Source organism: Anguilla rostrata, chromosome 15 (genome assembly GCF_018555375.3).
Source record: "Anguilla rostrata isolate EN2019 chromosome 15, ASM1855537v3, whole genome shotgun sequence".
NCBI lineage: Eukaryota > Metazoa > Chordata > Actinopteri > Anguilliformes > Anguillidae > Anguilla > Anguilla rostrata.
In genome coordinates this window covers 26222654-26242578 of record NC_057947.1, presented here as the reverse complement: position 1 = coordinate 26242578, position 19925 = coordinate 26222654, and the positions used below count along the sequence as shown (strand labels likewise).

Below are 19925 nucleotides of genomic sequence, written 5' to 3'. Positions count from 1 at the left end.
TTTCCCTGAGAGAAGGCGGGGTCAGAGGGGGTCGTATCGGCCGAGTCCGCGCTGAGAAAATGCGAGCGGGGAATTAGCGCCGCGCGGCTAACAGTGCAGAGATCCTTATTTAGATTAGCCAGGCCCTGCGGGAGGGGTTCGGCTCCCCGCGCCTGCGTCTGCGCCTGCGCCTGCGTCTGCGTCTGCGTCTGCACGGTGACGTGCCTCACCTCACACAGAAGGCCTTAGAGCTGCACTGAGCCTGGATGAGTGTGAGCTTGATCAAACACAGAGGACAATTCTCACTCTGGTGTTAGATATTTATAAACACCAGTGGATCTATACAGTATACACTTTTAAAGTGTGGAGTAACCAGTGTTCTCTTTCTTCTTAACGATGTGCCAAACAGTTGGTTTTAGAAACCTATGGTTTCTGTTTTTTCTTGTTTCTCAGCCTCATAATGGCTTCCTTGAGTTTCACTGGCACAACTCTGCTCCTCATGCTGACAAATGCCAATAACAGACTCCTGAGGCAATTCAAATCCTAAAATCAAGACTAGACTCTTATGCCTTCGTTAGGGAAGCAGTTGAACATACCTGACAACAGAAATATCTGTGAAGCCATTCGTCCCAAACATTATGGTGCCCTGAAATGGGGGGGCTTTGTATAAAAAGTGCAGTCATTTCTACATAAATATACCGTTTAATAAAGGCTGAGAATATGCACTTGTGAGTATCTTGATTACAAATCTAAAATTGTAATCAATTGTTGAGTAGAGTTCCAAATCAATAAAAAAATGTATTTGTCCCAAACATTATGGAGCTCACTGTGTGTGAGCATGAACACTGGAAACGTGACTTTCGTGAGCCATTGCACCCCTCTGAAATGCACACAGCCAGCCGCCTTAGACCACAGGTGCCAAAACCCACCAATGTGGTGGCTTTTGAGCGATAAGCCTGGAAACTCCCTGCCAACAGATACTCTCCCTCCCTGGCTACCTTGTGTCCTTTCACACAAAGTGCTTGGGCGCACTTTAAAACTGTGAATGCAGTATAGTAAAAGAACCGAACCAGTGGCATCCAGCACACCTTAATTCTGTTGTCTCCCTCTCTGACATGCCCATGAATAAATCATAGCGGCGGTATTAGAAACGGATATGGCTGCCTTGTGTGGAAGTTATTGCGGTCTTGAGGGAAAGTGAGAGGGGACGTCGGTCAGGAGTCCCCTTGGAAGAGAGACGCGGAGGCCGGGGGAGGCAATTAACCTCCCGTCCCCTCCGGGCAGCGCTGGGCCGACGCAGCGCCGATCGGAATGAATTTACAAAATGGCCGCCCGTCCGTACCGCGGTCTCCTGCCGGAGGTCGTGTCCTCATCGAAGGTGTGTAGAATTCGGCTGTACCTCAGCAGCACTGCAGTTTCCTTCTTTTTTTTTTTTTTGAAGGAAATGTTCCTCTGTTCTTGTTTCTAAACCCCTCTGACAGTGTTCAGAGTCTCTCAGGAGCCTCAGTATCTACTAAATGTCCGTTTACTTCCTGCCCCAGTTGGTAGGAGAGGCAGTCTGATGCCGTTACAAGCCGACAAAAATATGAGTGGTTTAAATTCATTGGCTGCGCTGGAAAAATGCACTGCCGCTGTGAAACGTTTATGTTTACCGGTTTATGTAGCCTGTATTTGCAAATCATATTTTTTACACTACTTTCTGTACCGAATCCGTTTTGTAGAGGATATTTAGGGGGATTTAGAGAGCGGAGTGACAGTTATGGGCTGTTTGGTTTGTGTTATTTCCCCTGTCTTCCTGTGAAATGTCTGCCAAAGGAAATGCCCGTCTCCACGGAGATTCGGAGATCCTGCGGCCGGTGTCTTGGAGCAGATTTCGGAGGAGGGAGCGCTTCGCTCGAGAGGCGCTCTGTGCCCTTCACACGTCACGGGTTATTTTTTTGGTTGTGCGTTCCCCGTGTCTGTCTGAGCGCACTGGAGGAGCGGGGAGCAGCTCGGCCCTGCCAGGGCCCAGCGTGTGTGCTCCGACCCCTGGCCTCTTCAAACCCAGCGAGCACCGGACCGCCGAGCCTGCTGGGAAGGCGCCGGACTGAACGCAGAGCTGCATTAATTAGCACAGGATAATTAGATTAATTAGAGACAGGGATTTGAAGCCCAGGCGACCGCAGCCATTTAACAAATTAAGAAAGCACAACCTTATTTTCTTACCAGTTCCAAGTGAACTGTGTTTTTTTTTTTTATTCTTTTTTTTTTTTTTAGAATTCCCTTGCATAAATTCTTGGCTCGCTTTCACGGCTAAACTGCACCGTGACAGCGATCGTGCGAAGCTGAAATGAGTCTGGTTTAAATGGATCTGCGAACGCAGGAGCGTCCGGCAGTGAGTACCAGTCCCGTCAGGAGGCTGAACCTGCGGGAGCTGCCGCCTCGCTCTCTGAGTGGGTCGCAGTCCTTTCTGGGCCTGTCTGGATGCTGTCGCTTGATTGGACGTTATTGCCTCAATCCATCTCTGCAGCGGCGAGTGCCGAACAGAGGCGGTTGGCGTCGGTTCGAAAGATTTTTTGCTTTGAAGCTGCGGTGGTCCGTTACGAAGGCCAGCAGTCTGTCAGCGACAGGACTGAGCGGGAGAGCCGATTGGCTGAGCCCTTAGATTGCTCCATGGCAGCACGGCGCAGTTCGTGTTGGCCTGGGCCTGGAACGGACAGACCATAATTATCACTGTAATTCCCCCCCAGTTTTTTGTGCTTTTGCACACAGTGCTGGATGAAAGCTGAGGCCCGGCTGTTGACCAGCTGCCCCCTGACAGTCTGGGTTCTGTGGTAATTAGAGACTCCGTTGATCATGCGCATGGACCCGCTGATTGTGGACTCTAGTGGACACGGATTCATCAAATGGCAGCTGGGACCTCACCAGAACTTTGTTTTCTGCATTCTGCCTTTGCTGTACACTGCAGATTCGCACTTGTAGGAATGCAGGCTCGTTGTATCAACATGATTCATTCCTTGAGATGCACAAAACAGAATTTCATAAGGGAAGGGAATGTTGATGTGGATTTTCCTGTTTTATAAAATACAATGAAAGGCTGGCGTTTCTAATTGGTCCTCAGTTGTACCTGGCATTGATTGTGACTGTATTACAGGAATGGCATTAGAGACTTGTCTCGTCTTGCTAACTGCTGTACTTGCAGCTTGAGGCCTTGTGTTACACTAATGAACGTCTATGGTCCTTGTACCCTGCGTCACTGTGCTGACACGTGTTCTTAGTGTGGTTGTGTAGTAATGTTGAGATGGGTGATGTCTGAATTTATGCCAGTGAGTAGATATCGGCTATAAACTGTTATTTAATGATGAGGGTAAGTTACTGCAGTCTTGTGAAATGACAGCAACTGTTTATGTGCGGCATGGAAGAGAATCCTCTGCCAGTAGCCAGCCTTGACCATGTGATTACAGCCGTTTGACTTTAAAACCGTTTTGATCGCCCTGTCAGTCACTCCTCAAGGCGTTTCGTAAAGCGCATCTGATCCAGCGACGGTTCAAAACCGCCGCACCAGGGTAAAAGCAGGCCAAGCTTTAAAGGAGTTTTAATGGCACTGTAGCACAGACCATAATTACTCAGTCATATTTCACGTTTCGTCTCCCAGTTTGACCTCTCGTCCCCCGGGGGCACTGACGTGTCCTCGCTCTGCTTTTTCACACGGGCCAGTCTTGCAGGAACACCGCCCCCAGGCCAGTCCCTGTATGGGGGAAAGGTTTTCAGGGTTCCCGGTGTTGCTGGAACTCTTGTTAGCTATTACGTTTGAGTTCCATTTTAAATCCAAGCGAAGAGATGGTAAACGCTAAATGGACTGCATCTATATCGCGCTTTTATCCAAAGCGCTTTACAATTGATGCCTCTCATCCACCAGAGCAGTTAGGGGTTAGGTGTCTTGCTCAGGGACACTTCGACACGCCCAGTGCGGGGATCGAACCAGCAACCCTCCGACTGCCAGACAACTGCTCTTACCTCCTGAGCTATGTCGCCACGAGATCAAAACGCAATTCAGCTCAGATCAGCAGACAGCCGGTTCATGGGACAGCCAGCGGGGACCACAGCCCGTTTCAGTCACTCTGTGTGTGAGGAGGCTGCAAGTGGGAGACCGATATTCAGCTCAGATATCCCAGAAGTCCCTGCCGGCCGGTGACAGGAAGCAGCCACGTGTGTGATTGTCCCCGCGTGTTTCAGAATCACGTTTTTGTTTTAGTTTACATCGCCTACATACACACACACACACACGTACACTGAGTAAATAACACACACACACACCTACATACACACACACACACCTGCTGAGTAAATAACGCACACACACACACACACGCACACTGAGTAAATAACACACACACACACCTACATACACACACACACACACCTACTGAGTAAATAACACGCACACACACACACACACTGAGTAAATAACACACACACACACCTACATATACACACACACACACACACACACACGCTGAGTAAATAACACATATGGGACATTGTACACATGGTGAGAGCCTGCATCTGGTAAACCCTAGAAAGTGGCTGACCCTTAACCCCACTCTGTACACTGTGTACACACTGAGTAAACCACACGCACGAGATCTGAGTGAACTCCCATTTTTGGAGCATTTGCTCCAGAAAATAGATGCGTGCTAACTGGAAAAATAATTAGGAGCACATGTATTTACAACTTACAAGCACATGTGCTCCTTGGGAAAATGTTAGCGTAGAGCCCTGCTCACACACACACACACACGCACATGCATGCACACACACACACACACACACACACACACACACACACACTGAGTAAAACACACATGCTTAATGAACCTTAATCATAATGGTTAAACGACAGTCTTCGCAAACCTTACGCTTGCTGAGTAAGTCTTCTACACGCTGCTAATTGAGGCTTTCAGAAATTACAACAAGGTTTGGAAAATAGCAGAGAAAAGTGTTTTTTCCTCAGAACTGTTACACGGTAAAACCGTGGGAAAGGTGGCAGATAGCAACACCGGAGTATTGCTCCTCTTCCTTTCCCCTCAGCCTGGGGTTTGTGCACTGGTTGTTTTATGCTCGGAGCGCGATTACAATTTTAATGTTTTGAACTTGACGCGACGACAGCGAAGTCGTAAAAACACGGATCGGTCAACGAGACGCGAACAGAGAGAATGCGTGTGACGGAACCGAGCTGTATCGCGGTGCGCTGAACGAGCAGAAGAGTTTTATTACGTCTGTCTGTATCTCTCTGCTAAACCGCACGCTAAGCGCTCAGTCAATCTGACAGGGTGATGGATGGCCCAGGGTAGGCCTCGTTTTAACAGTTCCCACCTTATATCAGACAGACAGCGGGACGGACGGAGGTCGTCCGAAAGCCTGCCTCTCCCCTCTCTCTCTCTCTCTCTCTTTCAATCGATCACAGAATTCATGTTTGTTCATTTATTTATTTATTTATACAAAAAGGTGGGATATTTAATGTGCTATGTCCTTGTCATCCCCACCAACAGAAAGAATGGCACAGAAAACTGTCTGTACACGATTGGTTGGAATGAATCACCTACAGTATGTAAGGCCTGGAAAGCTCTTGGCCTCCCCGCCCCCCCACCCCCACCTTTTGGAGGCTGTTTGGCTTTTTGTGTACGAACTCCCGGTTTGTGCAGAATGTTCCGGAACATGTCGCTGTCCGAGTATTTCACATTTCACATAAAGCTCTGTGTTTATTGTGCCTCCTCACCCTTTTAAAGCTGCCCTTGCAGACCAGGTTTTCAGTGCTCGCTGCTCACCGCCATTATCTCCATCTTTCTTCTGTTCTCTGCCTTCAGTAACTGTTTATTAATGCCATAATACAGAGTACAGCGACAAGCTTTCGTTATGAGGTCATGTCCTGCTGTTCTGTTGCTAATGGTCCGCTCACCCCAACGCCATTTCTTTCTTTTCCTGCAGAATGTGGAGGTTTCCGTCTTCGAGGTCAACATCCGCTTCATCGGTGGTCTCCTGGCAGCCTATTATTTATCAGGACAGGAGGTAGGAGCTTTTTCCCGTTGTTATTTCTCTCCATATGTGCCGAACCAATTCAGGTTAAGTACCCTTCTCAAGGGTGTGTGTTTGGTTCCCTGCCTCGGTACCTAACACGCAGCCTTGCACGTACACCAGTTCCCTGGTCATTATGCTACCCATAATGCCCCAGAGTTGGTCTTTGAGTCGGTTGATGAATGGATGTGAGTGTGCACCCATCAGATGACTCATCCCAGGTCACAGTGAGAGACTGGTGCAAATGGATCCAAATTGAAAGGGAGAACTCAATTTGCGCAGATCATCTCACTGCTCATTGTTACTCTGTGCCATCTGCCTGGTCACAGCATTCCCCCTAACGGTGGCAGTGGTGAGAGCGCTCCGGTCAAAGGAAGCTGTTGAGTTTGAGAAACATTTTCCTTCACCTGTTCTATATCAGTTTCGTTCTCGGTTTAATAATAAATAAATAAATACAATAAAAATTCCAGCCGTGTTCTGTAGGTTCTGATTTATACTCTTCACTGACTTCCTCTATACGTGTCCTTGAAACGATCCTAATAAAAGTCTGCAAATTAACGTGCCGGAATTCCCAGTTATCAGCTGGCCGGTTCCGGCAGCCGAGCGGGAAGTCTCGCTTGGATGGGCTCGTTTCAGCCCGGGCCCGGAGAGAGGAATATCCACCGCCCCCCCGCTCCCGCTCCCGCTGTGACGGGGGGCTCGAAAACGCAAAGCGGTTTAGGAGGGAAACGAAGTTCCGCACACGCATCGCTAGCTCCTCCGTACGGCCGCAGACGCTTCATTTGATTCGATCAGATCAGCCTCGCGCTCCGCCCCTCTCCCGGGCCGCTCTGCGTACATTTTTTTTGGGGGGGTTGATGGGGGGAGATGGGGGGGGGGGGGGGGGTGGGGTGAGGGGGAGATGAGGGGGGAGATGGGGGGGGGGGGGGGGTTGGTTGTCCCTGTGGCTTATCTCTGCCCTCTGAGAGCCCTCTTCAGTGCATCCCTGGGCGGAGGTGTTGAATATTCACGCGGCGAGCGCTCGGCGTGATTGATGATGTTTACCGTCGCGGCGTCCTGCCTCCCTCCTCTCGCCGTGCATCTGGTCTTGTTTCCGCCGCTGCCATGGTCACCGTGGCGAGAGAGAAGCGTTGCCGTAGCTCCTCGCGGTAAACAGTTCTGCGGCCAATGAACATCTGGAGGACCCGTCGCCTCGGACGCAGCGTAGATTCGGACACCCTCCGGGCCCAGCCGGTCCCGTCCAGGGGTGCAGGGGTTCAGGGGTGCAGGGGACGGTGCAGCTGCTAAAACAAAAAAGCTGTGATGGCCAAAATGCCAAATGCGACTGCACTGCTCAAGCAGGTCCCTGGTCTCACACAACCCACAACATGAGGGCTACAGACGGACAGACAGACAGACAGGCAGAGCAAGCATCCCACATGCACCCCAGAACACTACAGCACCCACAGCGACCGCACTGCTCAGACAGTTCCCAGTTACGTACTCAATCCACAGCATGACGGACAGATGGACGGACAGGCAGAGAGAGCATCCCACATGCAGCACAGAACAGGATTGACATCGTTTCCCGTGTTCTCTGTAGCTGCAGGATTGTGTTGAACGTTGTACAGTGTAAACGCTGTGGGGAACGGGAGTGTGCACGTTGGGATAGGCAGTGGAGGGACTGATAATGAGTTTGGGTCCACGTGACACTCCTCCCAGAAGGCTAACGTGTGGCAGGCTTCTGTACCTGTTAAGTGTGGGCTAGGCGTGAGGATTGCTTTTAAAAGCCTATCAGGTTTCTTGCGGTGAACAAAAGAGAGAAGGGGGAGAGGAGAACGCCTCAAAGCTCTAAAGGAGAAGGGTGTGATGCTGAGAGAGAGAATTTCTTATTTTTGATCAAAAAATCAGAGAGAGAGACAGTGATAAAGGTAGAGAGAGACAGAGCGACAGAGAGGCAGAGAGAGAAAGAGAGAGCGAGGCTAACCTCAGCTCAAATGAATTCAACAGCTGTCCTTTTCTCCATTCTTTTGAGATGTGGTTTCCGGATGGTAATCTCCTCTGCGTTTGGACTGTCTCCTGACATTTTCACTTAAACGATTGTTTACTGATCTGATGGACTTGATGAGTGTGTTTACTAAACTGTTTTTGTTTTAGTGTAATGCACATTTATTCCTCGCTCCCTCACGCTCTTTATATTTTTATCATCCCCCCCCAATCCTTAAAGTGAGAGTTTAATATAAAGGTGCTCAGATAACGATTACTTTATCACGGATCATGCTTGCTGGTTAATATTGATCTGCCCTTCATGCTTGTGTAGTTTATATTTACCTATTTGACATATGCTGTTGCTTATAGTTTTTGAATGGAATAATATGTGCTGTGCATTTATTCAGGGAAAATGAGCATCATTTCTTTTATTTATCAATTCTATGTGTTATGGGTCCATTGTGACAGTTTTGCCACTCAAATAGAACATCAATTAGCATCATCAAGCAGTTGCACCTAGGGACAGTGGTACTGTCAATCAATGAGTGTCATTCATCCAGCAACAGTCACCCAGTGAGCGTGTCAGTTACCCAGTGAGTGTCAGTCACTCAGTAAGACGGTCAGTTACCTGGTGAGAGTGTCAGTTACTCTGCGTGAGCGTGTGTTACCCATTGAAATTGTCAGTCACTCTGTGATATTTTTCATTTAGCAAGCAGGATTTACCCGGGCGAGGGGCAGTGTCAGATGACATCAGAAGGCTGGCTGTGCACAAACATCTCCGAGGGCCAGTGCGCCAGCCTATTAGGAGCTTCACTGCAGCCGGCATCCAGACCTCAAATCAATGCATTCATTATGATTGGCAGATTGAGGCCAATTACACGAGTACACACGCACACACAAACACGCTGTGTTCGTACACACACGTACACACACACATGCGCACACACACACATGCTACGTTCGCGCACACACACACACACACACACACACACACGCGCGCGCGCGGTACATGCACACACACATGCTACAAGTACACACGCATACATACACACACACAGTGTGTGAGTTGTGATGGGCAGAAGGACAGTCAGTTTTATAAGTACTGGCAGGCTGTCTGAGATGTGTGAGCCCTTCCCCTGCCCTTGCTGCTGCACTGTATCATTAGTGGGTGTTACAGCTCAGATGTGTGCAGAGCCCTTTCCAGGGTTCAGTTCAGGAGAAGATCTCACATTGCAGTCACTGACTGAGTGTGTCAGTCGCTAACTGAGAGTATCAGTCACTCGCTGATAATGTCAGTGAGTCACTGAGAGTGTCAGTCATTCACTGAGAGTGTCAGTCGCTCGCTGATAACGTAAGTCACTGACTGAGAGCATCAGTCATCCAATCCAGTTCGCATCAGCAAATATCTCTGAGGGCCCCTGCACCAGACCGTTAGGAGCTTTACTGCCGCAGGCTGCCCGGCCTCAAATCACTTTATTCATTATGACTGACTGGACACACCTGAGGGAACACACACATACACACACTCAGTCATGCACACACACACACACACACACACTAACACACACACACACACACACACACACACATACTCACACTGACACAGTCAGTCACACACACACAAACACATACACAAACGCACATGCACACACACACACACACATCACACACACATACAGCTGCACCACTACTTCATAGTCCTGTTATTTAGTCTGTAATGTATTCTGTTATTTAAGCAAGCCCGCATTGACGCCACATGATTTCTATGGTTTTTTTTGGAGGAGGCTGTGTTTTCAGGGAAGGATCAGGACTGGTGACCTGTTTGTGGGCTTTATGGAAGCTGGTGCTATTTTTACTTTTATAACACACAGCATCGTTGTTCTTTTAAGACAAATATTAAATACCTTCCTCCATTTTTCTGTCTCCTCCTTTGAGGGATTGAGCACTTATTAGTTTTTGTGTCTGTTTCGTGTACTTTTTATTATTTTTATGTATTCTGTGAGTAGTCATTAGGGTCCATATTGGAACAGTTAGTCCCAGATCCACCTCAAACATTCATGAGCTGGGAAATCAAGAGCCTCACCAGGTTACAGCCTGGGGCTTTATTCATGCATGTAAAAGTTTATCATGCGGTTCTCATGTTTTAAGCAAACATTTCCTGACAAGCCAAGGTTAGAGCAAAGAGAGCAAGGAATTCTGGGAGTGCTTCTTCATTAGGAGGACGGACATGTTTTTTCATGTGGCACGTTCACCACCTCCATCAACCCCCCCCCCCACCAAGGCTCATGTTTTCCCAACCCACTTAGATTCACCCAGTCATCACTACTAAAGAATTGAGTTCTCGGTTGTCATTCCTGGTTAATACAGTGAGGCTAAGCTAATACTGATAGCACTGCTCCATAGAGTCTTATGCTGTAAGCAGCTAACCCTTCTTCCCTTGATGCCGCCGTACAGTGGACGAGACCTCACTGATTTAAGAAGGGACTCCCCTCTCTCCTCTCTCCTCTCCGCTGCTGTAGGTGTTCAAGGTGAAGGCGGTCCAGCTGGCCGAGAAGCTCCTGCCCGCATTCAACACCCCGACGGGCATCCCCTGGGCCATGGTGAACCTGAAGAGGTAAGCGGGCGCCCTCCCCTTCCCAGGTGACCGCACGCCGCCACGTTCTGGCGGGACGGCGCGGCGCTTCGCGGTCGGTTCGTCTCTCTCTTAGGCGTGCCGCCGGGGTGATTTACCGGAGAAAGCGCCGGAACGAAGCTGCCGCCTGGCTCGCGCCGCTGAAAAAAAACCACTCGTGTGAGAAGCCCGGTGCTGCTCGTTTTGTGTGAAAATGGACTGACGTGCCGTTCCGTGTGTTATCTGCTCTCATTGGTCAAAGTCAACTGTGTGCTTTGGAATCTGGTCGTTTAAGTGGCTCTCGGTTGTGTGCAGAGGATAAGTGGCTTAAAGCTCAGTGTGTAGTTTTGGGCCTGCAGAGCCGGGATGGTGTAGTTCATCATCAGAGTCCTGCATCTGTGCTGGAGCCAGGCCTGCTTACTTTACAAGGGCTACATGCTTATCATAGAGTGGGGAGTTTTCCCACTGGAGAGCCACCTTATTTTATTGCATCCCTAGGAATACCAGCGGGGCCTAAATAACAGAATTTGCTGGAGGGAGCTTTTATCCTTCATTGAACTTGATATTTGCAGGAACAAAAACATGCAGACGGAAGGAACACACTCTACATGTTGGGGAAATGAATGGTGTCCTTTAGTTTTAGAAAAGACCTTCTCTACTACAGCACACTCTGCTATTACTACCAGTCTTTTTTTTATTCTTTCTTTCTGCTGTCACTCCTACGCAGGTCACCTGATATGGATTAAAATACCCTGAAATTAAAGCTGACAGTCTGCACTTTAACCTCATATCTCATTGTTTCATTTCAAGCCCAATGTGCTGGAGTACAGAGCCAAAACAACAAAAAATGTGTCAGTGTCCAAACACGTGCGGTCTCTCTTTCTCTCTCTCTCTCTCTCTCTTTCTGTCAAATCAAATCTATATTTATTTATATAACACATTTCAGAAACAGTTGTCACAATACGTTTCACTGACAACCCTAGCCTAAACCCCCACAGGAGCAAGCCTAAGCCTGTCTGTCTCTCTCTCTCTCTCTCTCTCCCTCTCGCCTCCTCTCCCTCTCTCTCTCCCTCTCTCTCTCTCGCCTCCTCTCCTCTCCTTCTCTCTCTCGCCCTCTCCCTCTCTCTCTCTCTCCCTCTCGCCTCCTCTCCCTCTCTCTCTCCCTCTCTCTCTCTCGCCTCCTCTCTCTCACTTTCTCTCTGTCTCTCACGCATCATGTTTGTTTTCATGATCCTGTTTACTGCATCCTGTTTGTTTTCCCCTTCATTGAAATTCCTCTTAGGCATTTCCAATTAAAACTTTAATTCAGTTTAATATTTCTTTCCGCTTAATGTAACTGTCAAAATAATGCATTCAAATTTAATGAATATTGCATAATTAAACCATTGCAGACAGCTGAAAAGAAAAGGAACGGTAAAAAGATTGACAGTACATGGAATGGTGCTCAAGTTTAGTTGACTGAAAATTCTAGCTATGACCAGCTGGGAGTCTAAGCTGGTTTAAGGTGGTTTAATTTGGGTTTTTGATACTTCTGTCTGGTCATAGCTTGACAAAAGCAGGTCTCTAGCTGGGCAAAGCTGGTTAAGCTGGTGGTCAGCTGATGGACTGGCTGACTGTATAGGCTGGTCAGCTGGTGAATGAAAACACATAAAGTGTCGAAAACGCTGCTCAAACCAGCTCCTCCTGCTTTTGGGTGGTTTAAGTTGGATTTTCCAGAAGGTTTATAGAAATATGCGTAAATCCCAAGCAAGGATGGCAATAAGAGGCTGGTGTAATGACATGCTGTGTTCATGTTGAATGTCGTTGTGTAACACTCTGTGTTAAAGGTGGTACATGACAGACAGGAAGTGGCAGGAAGAGACGATCAAGCCGTTTTGTGTGAGCTGTATTCCAAGCTTGGAGCTCTAACATGGGGCTTCAACATGAAGCGTGGTTTTTCTTTTGGTCTTTCGCTTAAGAGATTTTAAGAGAATATTCCCTTAATCCCTCAGCCGAAACATGATTTATGCATTGAGTTATTCGATTGTCTCTGTCAGTACGCGTATATCATTTATTATTGCAGTACTTTATTTAATGGTCAGATGCTCGCAGTCAGCATAAATCGCAGAGCCTTCATGTCAAGGTGCTAGTAGCACATAAAATGACATTTTCAGAACAAGGGCACAGGCTGTCTTAGCCAGCTCTATATTTTGTGGACAGAACAACCCTGTGTTTTGTGATGACATTTTTCATCAGAAAGTAACTTTTTCTAGTGACTACTTAGGAGTTATGTGACCGCTTCTGTCACGCTTCTCGTTACGGCAGCAGTCTCGTTATGGCAGTGGAGAGACGTTTGTCCTCTACTGGATATATACAGTACAGGTCCAATGACACAAGGTAAGAAGTAAATAGTCAGAAGATAAAAATAATCTTTTACATCACAGGAGAGGGATCTAAATTTTGGAGTTCATTAAAAAGTCATTTGTGGATATAAAAACAGGTGAATTAATTCTTACCATTTTTCTACAAGAGAAGTACAATAAAGGTTTGAAAGTTCGAACGTACTGAAGATTTAATCCTCTGAAAAGTATTAGAAGGGCATTATCTTAACTTTAGGAATAGTATACCACGACCATAATGCCAAGAAAAGGCCAACTGTCAAAAAAAATAAGCCATTGTTACCCTTTGGGACTTTCATACAGAGAAACTGATAAGAATGTCAAGGAGTCAGTTAACACTGTTTCATACGCCATCAAAAGTCAAGTTGAAGCTGGAGGGAATTCAGACCGGAGGAGGACTGGCCGTCCCCAAGCCAAAAATAATGGGAACATTCGAGTGCAGTTCTGAGGGTCACACACTTAAGCACGCTGACGTGACTGACAGCAAACACTCTTATCAAGCTGACAGTGAACCGCTGCCGCGGCCAAAGTAAGTGCGTTGAAGCCGTTGCATTGTTAGTTGGCCTGCTTGGGCTGAGTAATTGAACTGCGAAAGAATGGAAACAGGTCTGATGAATCCAAAATTCTGATCTTTGGTTCCTCTTGAAGGGTTTTTGTATGCCACAAAATCAGTGAAAGACTGGGTGTTCAGTGAGTAACACCAGTAGTCAAGCATGGAGGACGTACCGGCACGGTGTGAGGGTGTTTTCCTCGTTCTGGTGTCCCGAACCAACATTTTTCAGCAGTACACTGTGCTGTTGGGTGTACGATGAATTGGTCAGCCATTCATCATGCAGCAAGATAGTGACCTAAAGCATGCATTCAGAACCACCAGAGGCGAAGAGAACGGGAGGGCGTGCTTAAACATAACACCAGTCTCCAAAACTGGAACCCCATCAAGCTTGTTTGGGAGGAATTTGACAGGTTAGTCAAGGAGAAGCAACCTATAAGTGCAGCACGTCTGTGGAAACCTCCACAGCAGCGATGGTGGGCACTTTCAGAGCCTCATTTGACTTCGCTTGTAGGAGGAATGCCACGAATATGCTCAGCGGTTGGCTACTTGTGTGTAAAAATCTAAAAATCTTAATATAAAATGGTTTTGCCACAATATATATGGGTAAAATCCTCATGGTGAGTGATATATTGAAAGTGTTTCAAGTGGGGCCCTTCATATCTTTCTAAATGGAGCTTGATAGATAAGAGCCTTAATGGCAGCACTGTAGCTCATGGTAATAGATCTGTGCATATCTGTGCATCTCTCTTTCTCTCTCTCTCTCTCTCTCTCACGCACTCACTCACTCTCACATCAGTGATATTGGACTGGGTCCTTTGCCATGAAGTTGTTTCATTGTTCCAAGCCCTTCAAGATTAAAGACTAGGGACACTGGCTTCTATGTGGGGAAAAACTGAAAGGGGGGATTTTTCTTTTCTTTCTTTCTTTTTGTGTTTAAGAAGCCACGTCAGCAAGCCATCGTACCTGGCAACCGCTTTCAGAACCGCAGGCAGTGACACATGGCACCCGAGCCAACGATGGCCGAGATGCTAGGCTAGCAGTTTTTAACGATGGCTTAAGACAGAGGTCATCCTTAGAGCTCACCTTGTTCAGCAAGCCCCGGACAGACTAAAGAATTGTGCTGGTTTCCGTGGTGAAACCAGGTTTGCGTTGTTTGTTAGGGTCAAGCGGGCCCTTTGAGGGGTTTTGTGAATGGACGTGGAACGGCTGAAATACTGCACCTGGATGCAGTGCTGCAGGCTGTGTTACTGGGATTGATGTGATCTCTTTTGTAAGGAAATAACTCTCCAGGGCTAACAGAGAACTGTTTAGTCCCCCAGGGAGTGGGGAAATTACCAATACAGCAGCCTCTCTCTCTCTGTCTTCCCCTCCCTCTCTCTCTCTCTCCCCTTCACTCTGTCTCCCCCTCCCTACCTCTTTCTCTCCCTCCTTCTCTCTCTCTGTCTCTCGCCCCCTCTCTCTCTCCCCTCTCTCCCCTTCTCTCTGTCTCCCCCTCCCTACCTCTCTCCCCTTCACTGTCTCCCTCTCCCTCTCTCTCTCTCCCTCCTCTCTGTCTCTCGTCTCTCCCTCTCCCTCCCTCCTCTCTCCCTCCTCTGTGTCTCTCCTCTCTCCAACTCGCTCCCTCCTCTCTCTCCCCCTTTCTCTGCTTCTCTGTCTCTCCTCTCTCTCTCTACCACTCTCTCCCTCTTTTTCACTTGCACACTTCCACAAACAAATGCCCACGCTCATTCATTGTTGTTTTTTTTTCTCTTTCTCTCCTTGCTTTCTCTGTTGTTTCACACACACACACACACACACGCACACATAGTATAAGCATGAAACTCACTTTAGCGTTTTATATGCATATGGAGTGCTGATCATCTGGCTGGCTGCTGATCTGGCTGCTGCTCTTCCTCAGAAATCCTCTCTTAGGGACATGCGACCCCAGCTTTTCTCCCTCATCTTTTCCCAGTTCTCAGGTTTATGAAAAACACTTTGCTGTTTTGTTTGTTTGTATTTATTCATTTATTTGCTTTTTCGGGACAGTGAAATATATTAAATGGATTTATTTCTCTGGGATACAGCCTAGGATTTGAAGTACTCAGAGTCTAATAACAAGACGTGTGTTGTAAAAAATATATTTAATTTTTTATCTCTTACAATAACACACACACATTTCCTCTTCCCATGAGAACTGCTTGTCTCCTTTTTTGTCTACATGGCCTCGTGGCTGGTAATTTAAATCCTTGGCCATGTATATTTAGTGTTGCTGAAGCAGGATGTGTACTTTCTCTCTCTCCCCGTCTGTAACTAGCGGTGTGGGTCGGAACTGGGGCTGGGCGTCGGCTGGTAGCAGTATCCTTGCCGAGTTTGGGACCCTCCACATGGAGTTTGTTCACCTGACGTACCTGACTGGAAATCCGGTCTACTATCAGAAGGTGAGTGGGTAATGACCACTGTTGTCCTTTTTAATTGTCTGCTGGGGATGTTTTGTCATCATTACCTGTTTAATTTAGTGAGTGTGAATATATGTATTTGTATACATATGAAACTTTTATGTCTTTCAACTGTTTATTTTTATCATTGTGAATGTGTGAAATGTGATTCAAGTCAAATTTCTTCATACAGCTAGCAAAATATTATCCACCGGTGTCTGCCTAATGGAATTATGTTGGGAGTTCAGGGAATCTGTTGAGAGGGATCTGTAGCCATCACCCTCTGGCCATTGGTTCATTGTCCCCCTGCCCCATTAGCTTCTGTTTCACCTCAGCCAGTCACAGCATGGGAGTCAGGGGGTTGCACCCAATCGAGTGCTGGGATTGGCATTCCAAACGAAAGACAAGCGAGTAGATGTAGGTGAAATGTGTTGGGGGCCATGAGTTCATGCCTCTGATGTTTGACTATTCCAGCAGGGACGTTACCTATTGCTGTGCTCCATGATGCTATGGCAGGGGTGTCCAGTCTCATTTGAAAAGGGCCGGTGTGGGTGCACGTTTTTGCTGCAGTCCAGCACTAAGATGCCAGATTCTACTTATCAATGTCTTGATTGAAGACCACGTTTAGTTAGCCAGCTGAATGAAGTGTTGTAGTGCTGGGCTGAAACCTGCTCCCACACTGGCCCTTTTCAGATAAGATTGGGAACCCATGTGCAAGGGATTCAATGGCTGTTATGTTAAACACAGTAGAAATGAGTAAGAGATAGAGGAGATGGCAGCAGTTCAAATTGCGATGGATAACGTATCAGCTGGTCTGGTTATGACGAAATGAAATGAATGCAGAGCTATTTTAATTGGGTCAGCAGAATGTTACTCCTCCAGATACATTTCACACATTTTTCCGAGGGAAACTGTCACAATGTTGGGTGTGCACAACCACTAAAAAATGTTGAGAGATGATTGAGTGGAGTGTGTAAATATTGAAAATGTGAATTGCATTTTGCGATAGCGGTGCGGTGTCACCATGGGCGGGGCGTCCCCCGTCAGAGGAAAGGTTCTAAATTTCTCTGACAGTTTCCACGGCTACGCCTGAAGGGGTGTGATGCAACAGGTGCGATCAATGCAGGCGGGTGGATGTGGACACAAAGCCGTTGGAGAGCCCAGAACCCAGAACTCTCGCTGGGTGTCCATCTCACACTGCCGGGGGGAGGAGATGGTCTTCTGTTAGGAGGTGGGGGGGGGGGTGGTTACAGTACGATCAATAGAAGGAGAGAGGCATACAGTGCAGTCAGTGAGAGAAGCTGAAATTCATTAAGTACAGGAACAAAGACAGTGAGGGGAGGGGAGAAGAGAGGAGAGGAGAGGAGGGGAGGGGTGGGGAGGGGAGAGGAGAGGAGAGGTGGGGAGGGGAGGGGAGAGGAGAGGTGGGGAGAGGAGAGGATTGTGAGGTGAGAATGAGACCACATCATGAAGGGAGAAGGAGGCAGTTATTTTCCGGTTCATTTAAGCCGATGTCTCTGTGAGACCTGGCTCGGGATGCCCAGACTATAATTGAGTGGTCATTGGTGGGAATCAAAGTGGGCTGTGTAGCCAATCAGATGTAGAGCCAGGGCCTCTGTTCAAGTACTATTCCAAGTACAGCATCCTCAACAGCTCTATGCCCCCATCACTCTGCTGGGGCACTTGATTATATTGCATCCTACTGACTAATAAATACCTCTCCCAAAAGAAACATGGTTTTCCCATCCAAAGACTAATCAAGCTCAACCCTTCTTATCATCACCCATTTGCTATAAGAGGTTTTCTGTGTGCTATGGCAGCTGGAGACATTTATAGTGTAAACTGTACACTGTGTATGGGTGGGTTAGCTAACTGTATTGTTAGACTGGCTCTGCTGGGTCCCTGTGTCCTGCCATCTTCACCCTGTTCATGTTCTGGCTCTCAACAGGTGATGCACATTCGTAAGCTGCTGGCCAAAATGGAACGACCCAATGGGCTGTACCCCAATTACCTGAACCCTCGGACCGGCCGCTGGGGACAGCGTGAGTGTCCCGCCATCCGCCCCTTTTTATACACCCACAGCATGCACGCCTTCACATGTAGGCCCCGCCAAACGGTGCACCCACCTGAACTTGGGTCTCCATGTTTTTGGAGTTTAGCCTGCAAACTGCAATTCTGCAAAGTCATGTGATTCGGTGTCAGATCACAGGGCCTCGTCAGTGCTTAATGCCGATTGGCTAGAAGAGGAAGAGAGGCCATTGGGCAATGATTTAAAAGGCTCTGACAGGGAGGAGTATTTTGCCACCGAACCTAAATATCAGGATCTCTTCAGGAGTCACTGTCACAAATCCATTCATTTCTGTCACAGAGTTGTTTGTGGTGTGACGGGTGGTATAAATGAACACATTATTCAATTGTGAATGACTGTATAAATAAATGCACTATGAATGTCAAGATTTTTTTGACAGTTTAGTTTCGCTGTTCTCAGAAAGGCACAAGCCAAAACGCATCTCGTGTAAAATCTGTATTTATGGACCCAACACAGTACAAAGGAAAAGTCCATGTTTTACAATATTCCAGTTATTAAAAAGGGTTCTAATCAAAAATATGTACTGAGAGATAAGAGTCAGTTATGATACCCATACCTTTAGACAGTGAATGGTACCTGACTGCTTGTTGCCTGAGATTTTGAAATCGTATCTCGTTGAGTTGGAGAGGCAAGGCTGTGTCTCAACCCCCCTTTAACTAAATGTCAAAGGAATTACTGTAAACAAGCCGTTGTGTGTGGATGAAGAGGTACTTGATTGCTACAGTGTAATAATACATGCGATGTGATTGGCCATCTTTTACAGCAGATGTACACTTGGCTGCGATGTTCATTGACATTAAAAGTGTCTCTATGAATGGAGTTTGAAATTGAATTAGTATAATTATGTTGTCCATTTTCAAATGAAAAAACTTCCATTTTGTGTGAGCTTCTGTTACTTTCTGAAATATTTAGAGTAATTTAGAGACTCTTGGAAAACAAACTCCCACGGGTTACCTTTCAGAAGAGACTTGGATTATGCCTGTAGTCGAAAAGGGTTTAAGAATAGTAACCATTTTATTTTGGGTATTTCATTTTCAGGCTTGTGTTAAAAACGGGCCAATACAGAAGGTGTTGAAGGCAGTCAGGAGAGCCGTGTGAATTCCTGCAATGAGCTTTGTCTCTGGAGTGGCATGCCCAGGTCTGCTTAACCGGTCATGTTATCTCCAAACGGCTACAATACGTACATGTCTGAAACCTCATTTGTGGTTATAGAAACACAGAATGATCTCTAAGTGAAAAGGAAAAATGGATTTGGTCAGGGCTTAATGATGGATAAACAGCGTTAATGAGGAGGCGTTCAGGCTGTACGTGGACCTGACAAGGCCAGCGTTGAGCACAGATAATCAAGTGGCTGTCACGCTACCTTCCTTCAAAACACATCCACCTCGATGGTGATGAATATAATTATCATCAAAATGGCATGTTGTGTGGAAAGCTTGAAGCTTACAAATGGGTCTGTAAAACGAAATGCTGGGATAGGTATATGTGATATGTGACTGAGAATATAGTGTAATAGCAAAGAAGTCTCCCTCTTCTGTGACATTATGATAGTCAGTCTCTCTCCTCTCTCTCTCTCTCTCTCTCTCTCATGTGTATTGTTTTCGACCTCATTGGCAGAAACTTGGCTGTGCTGGCAAAGTGGCACTGCTGTTGCCGTTATTATCTATGATGGGACTGCTGTGGTACGACAGTGTCTCCCAGAGATCAGGAGCAGGAGTCCAAACAGCCCTAAGTCAGATTATGATCAGAGCACATATCGCGGCTGTCCCCTGGAGGTTATTATATCAAGCGGGCGTCTAATATTTAGATAGTTTTTTTTGGCAGCATATTATGTAGACTAAACACTGGAGACGATGTGGAGCTCACCCAGGAGTTAGGA

The 19925-nt window shown here is 47.1% G+C and overlaps 1 protein-coding gene across 3 annotated transcripts in view; it reads left to right on the top strand.

Annotated features, from left to right (window-relative positions):
• LOC135240999 (mannosyl-oligosaccharide 1,2-alpha-mannosidase IB-like) overlaps positions 1 to 19925 on the top strand; it is a 97216-nt gene that overhangs the window by 61410 nt on the left and 15881 nt on the right. For all 3 annotated transcript variants that reach the window (XM_064311084.1, XM_064311083.1, XM_064311082.1), the window contains exons 6-9: positions 5947 to 6027; positions 10521 to 10615; positions 15837 to 15960; positions 17906 to 17999. In XM_064311084.1, coding sequence (XP_064167154.1) covers positions 5947 to 6027; positions 10521 to 10615; positions 15837 to 15960; positions 17906 to 17999 — 394 coding nt within the window. The remainder of the gene's footprint in view (positions 1 to 5946; positions 6028 to 10520; positions 10616 to 15836; positions 15961 to 17905; positions 18000 to 19925) is intronic.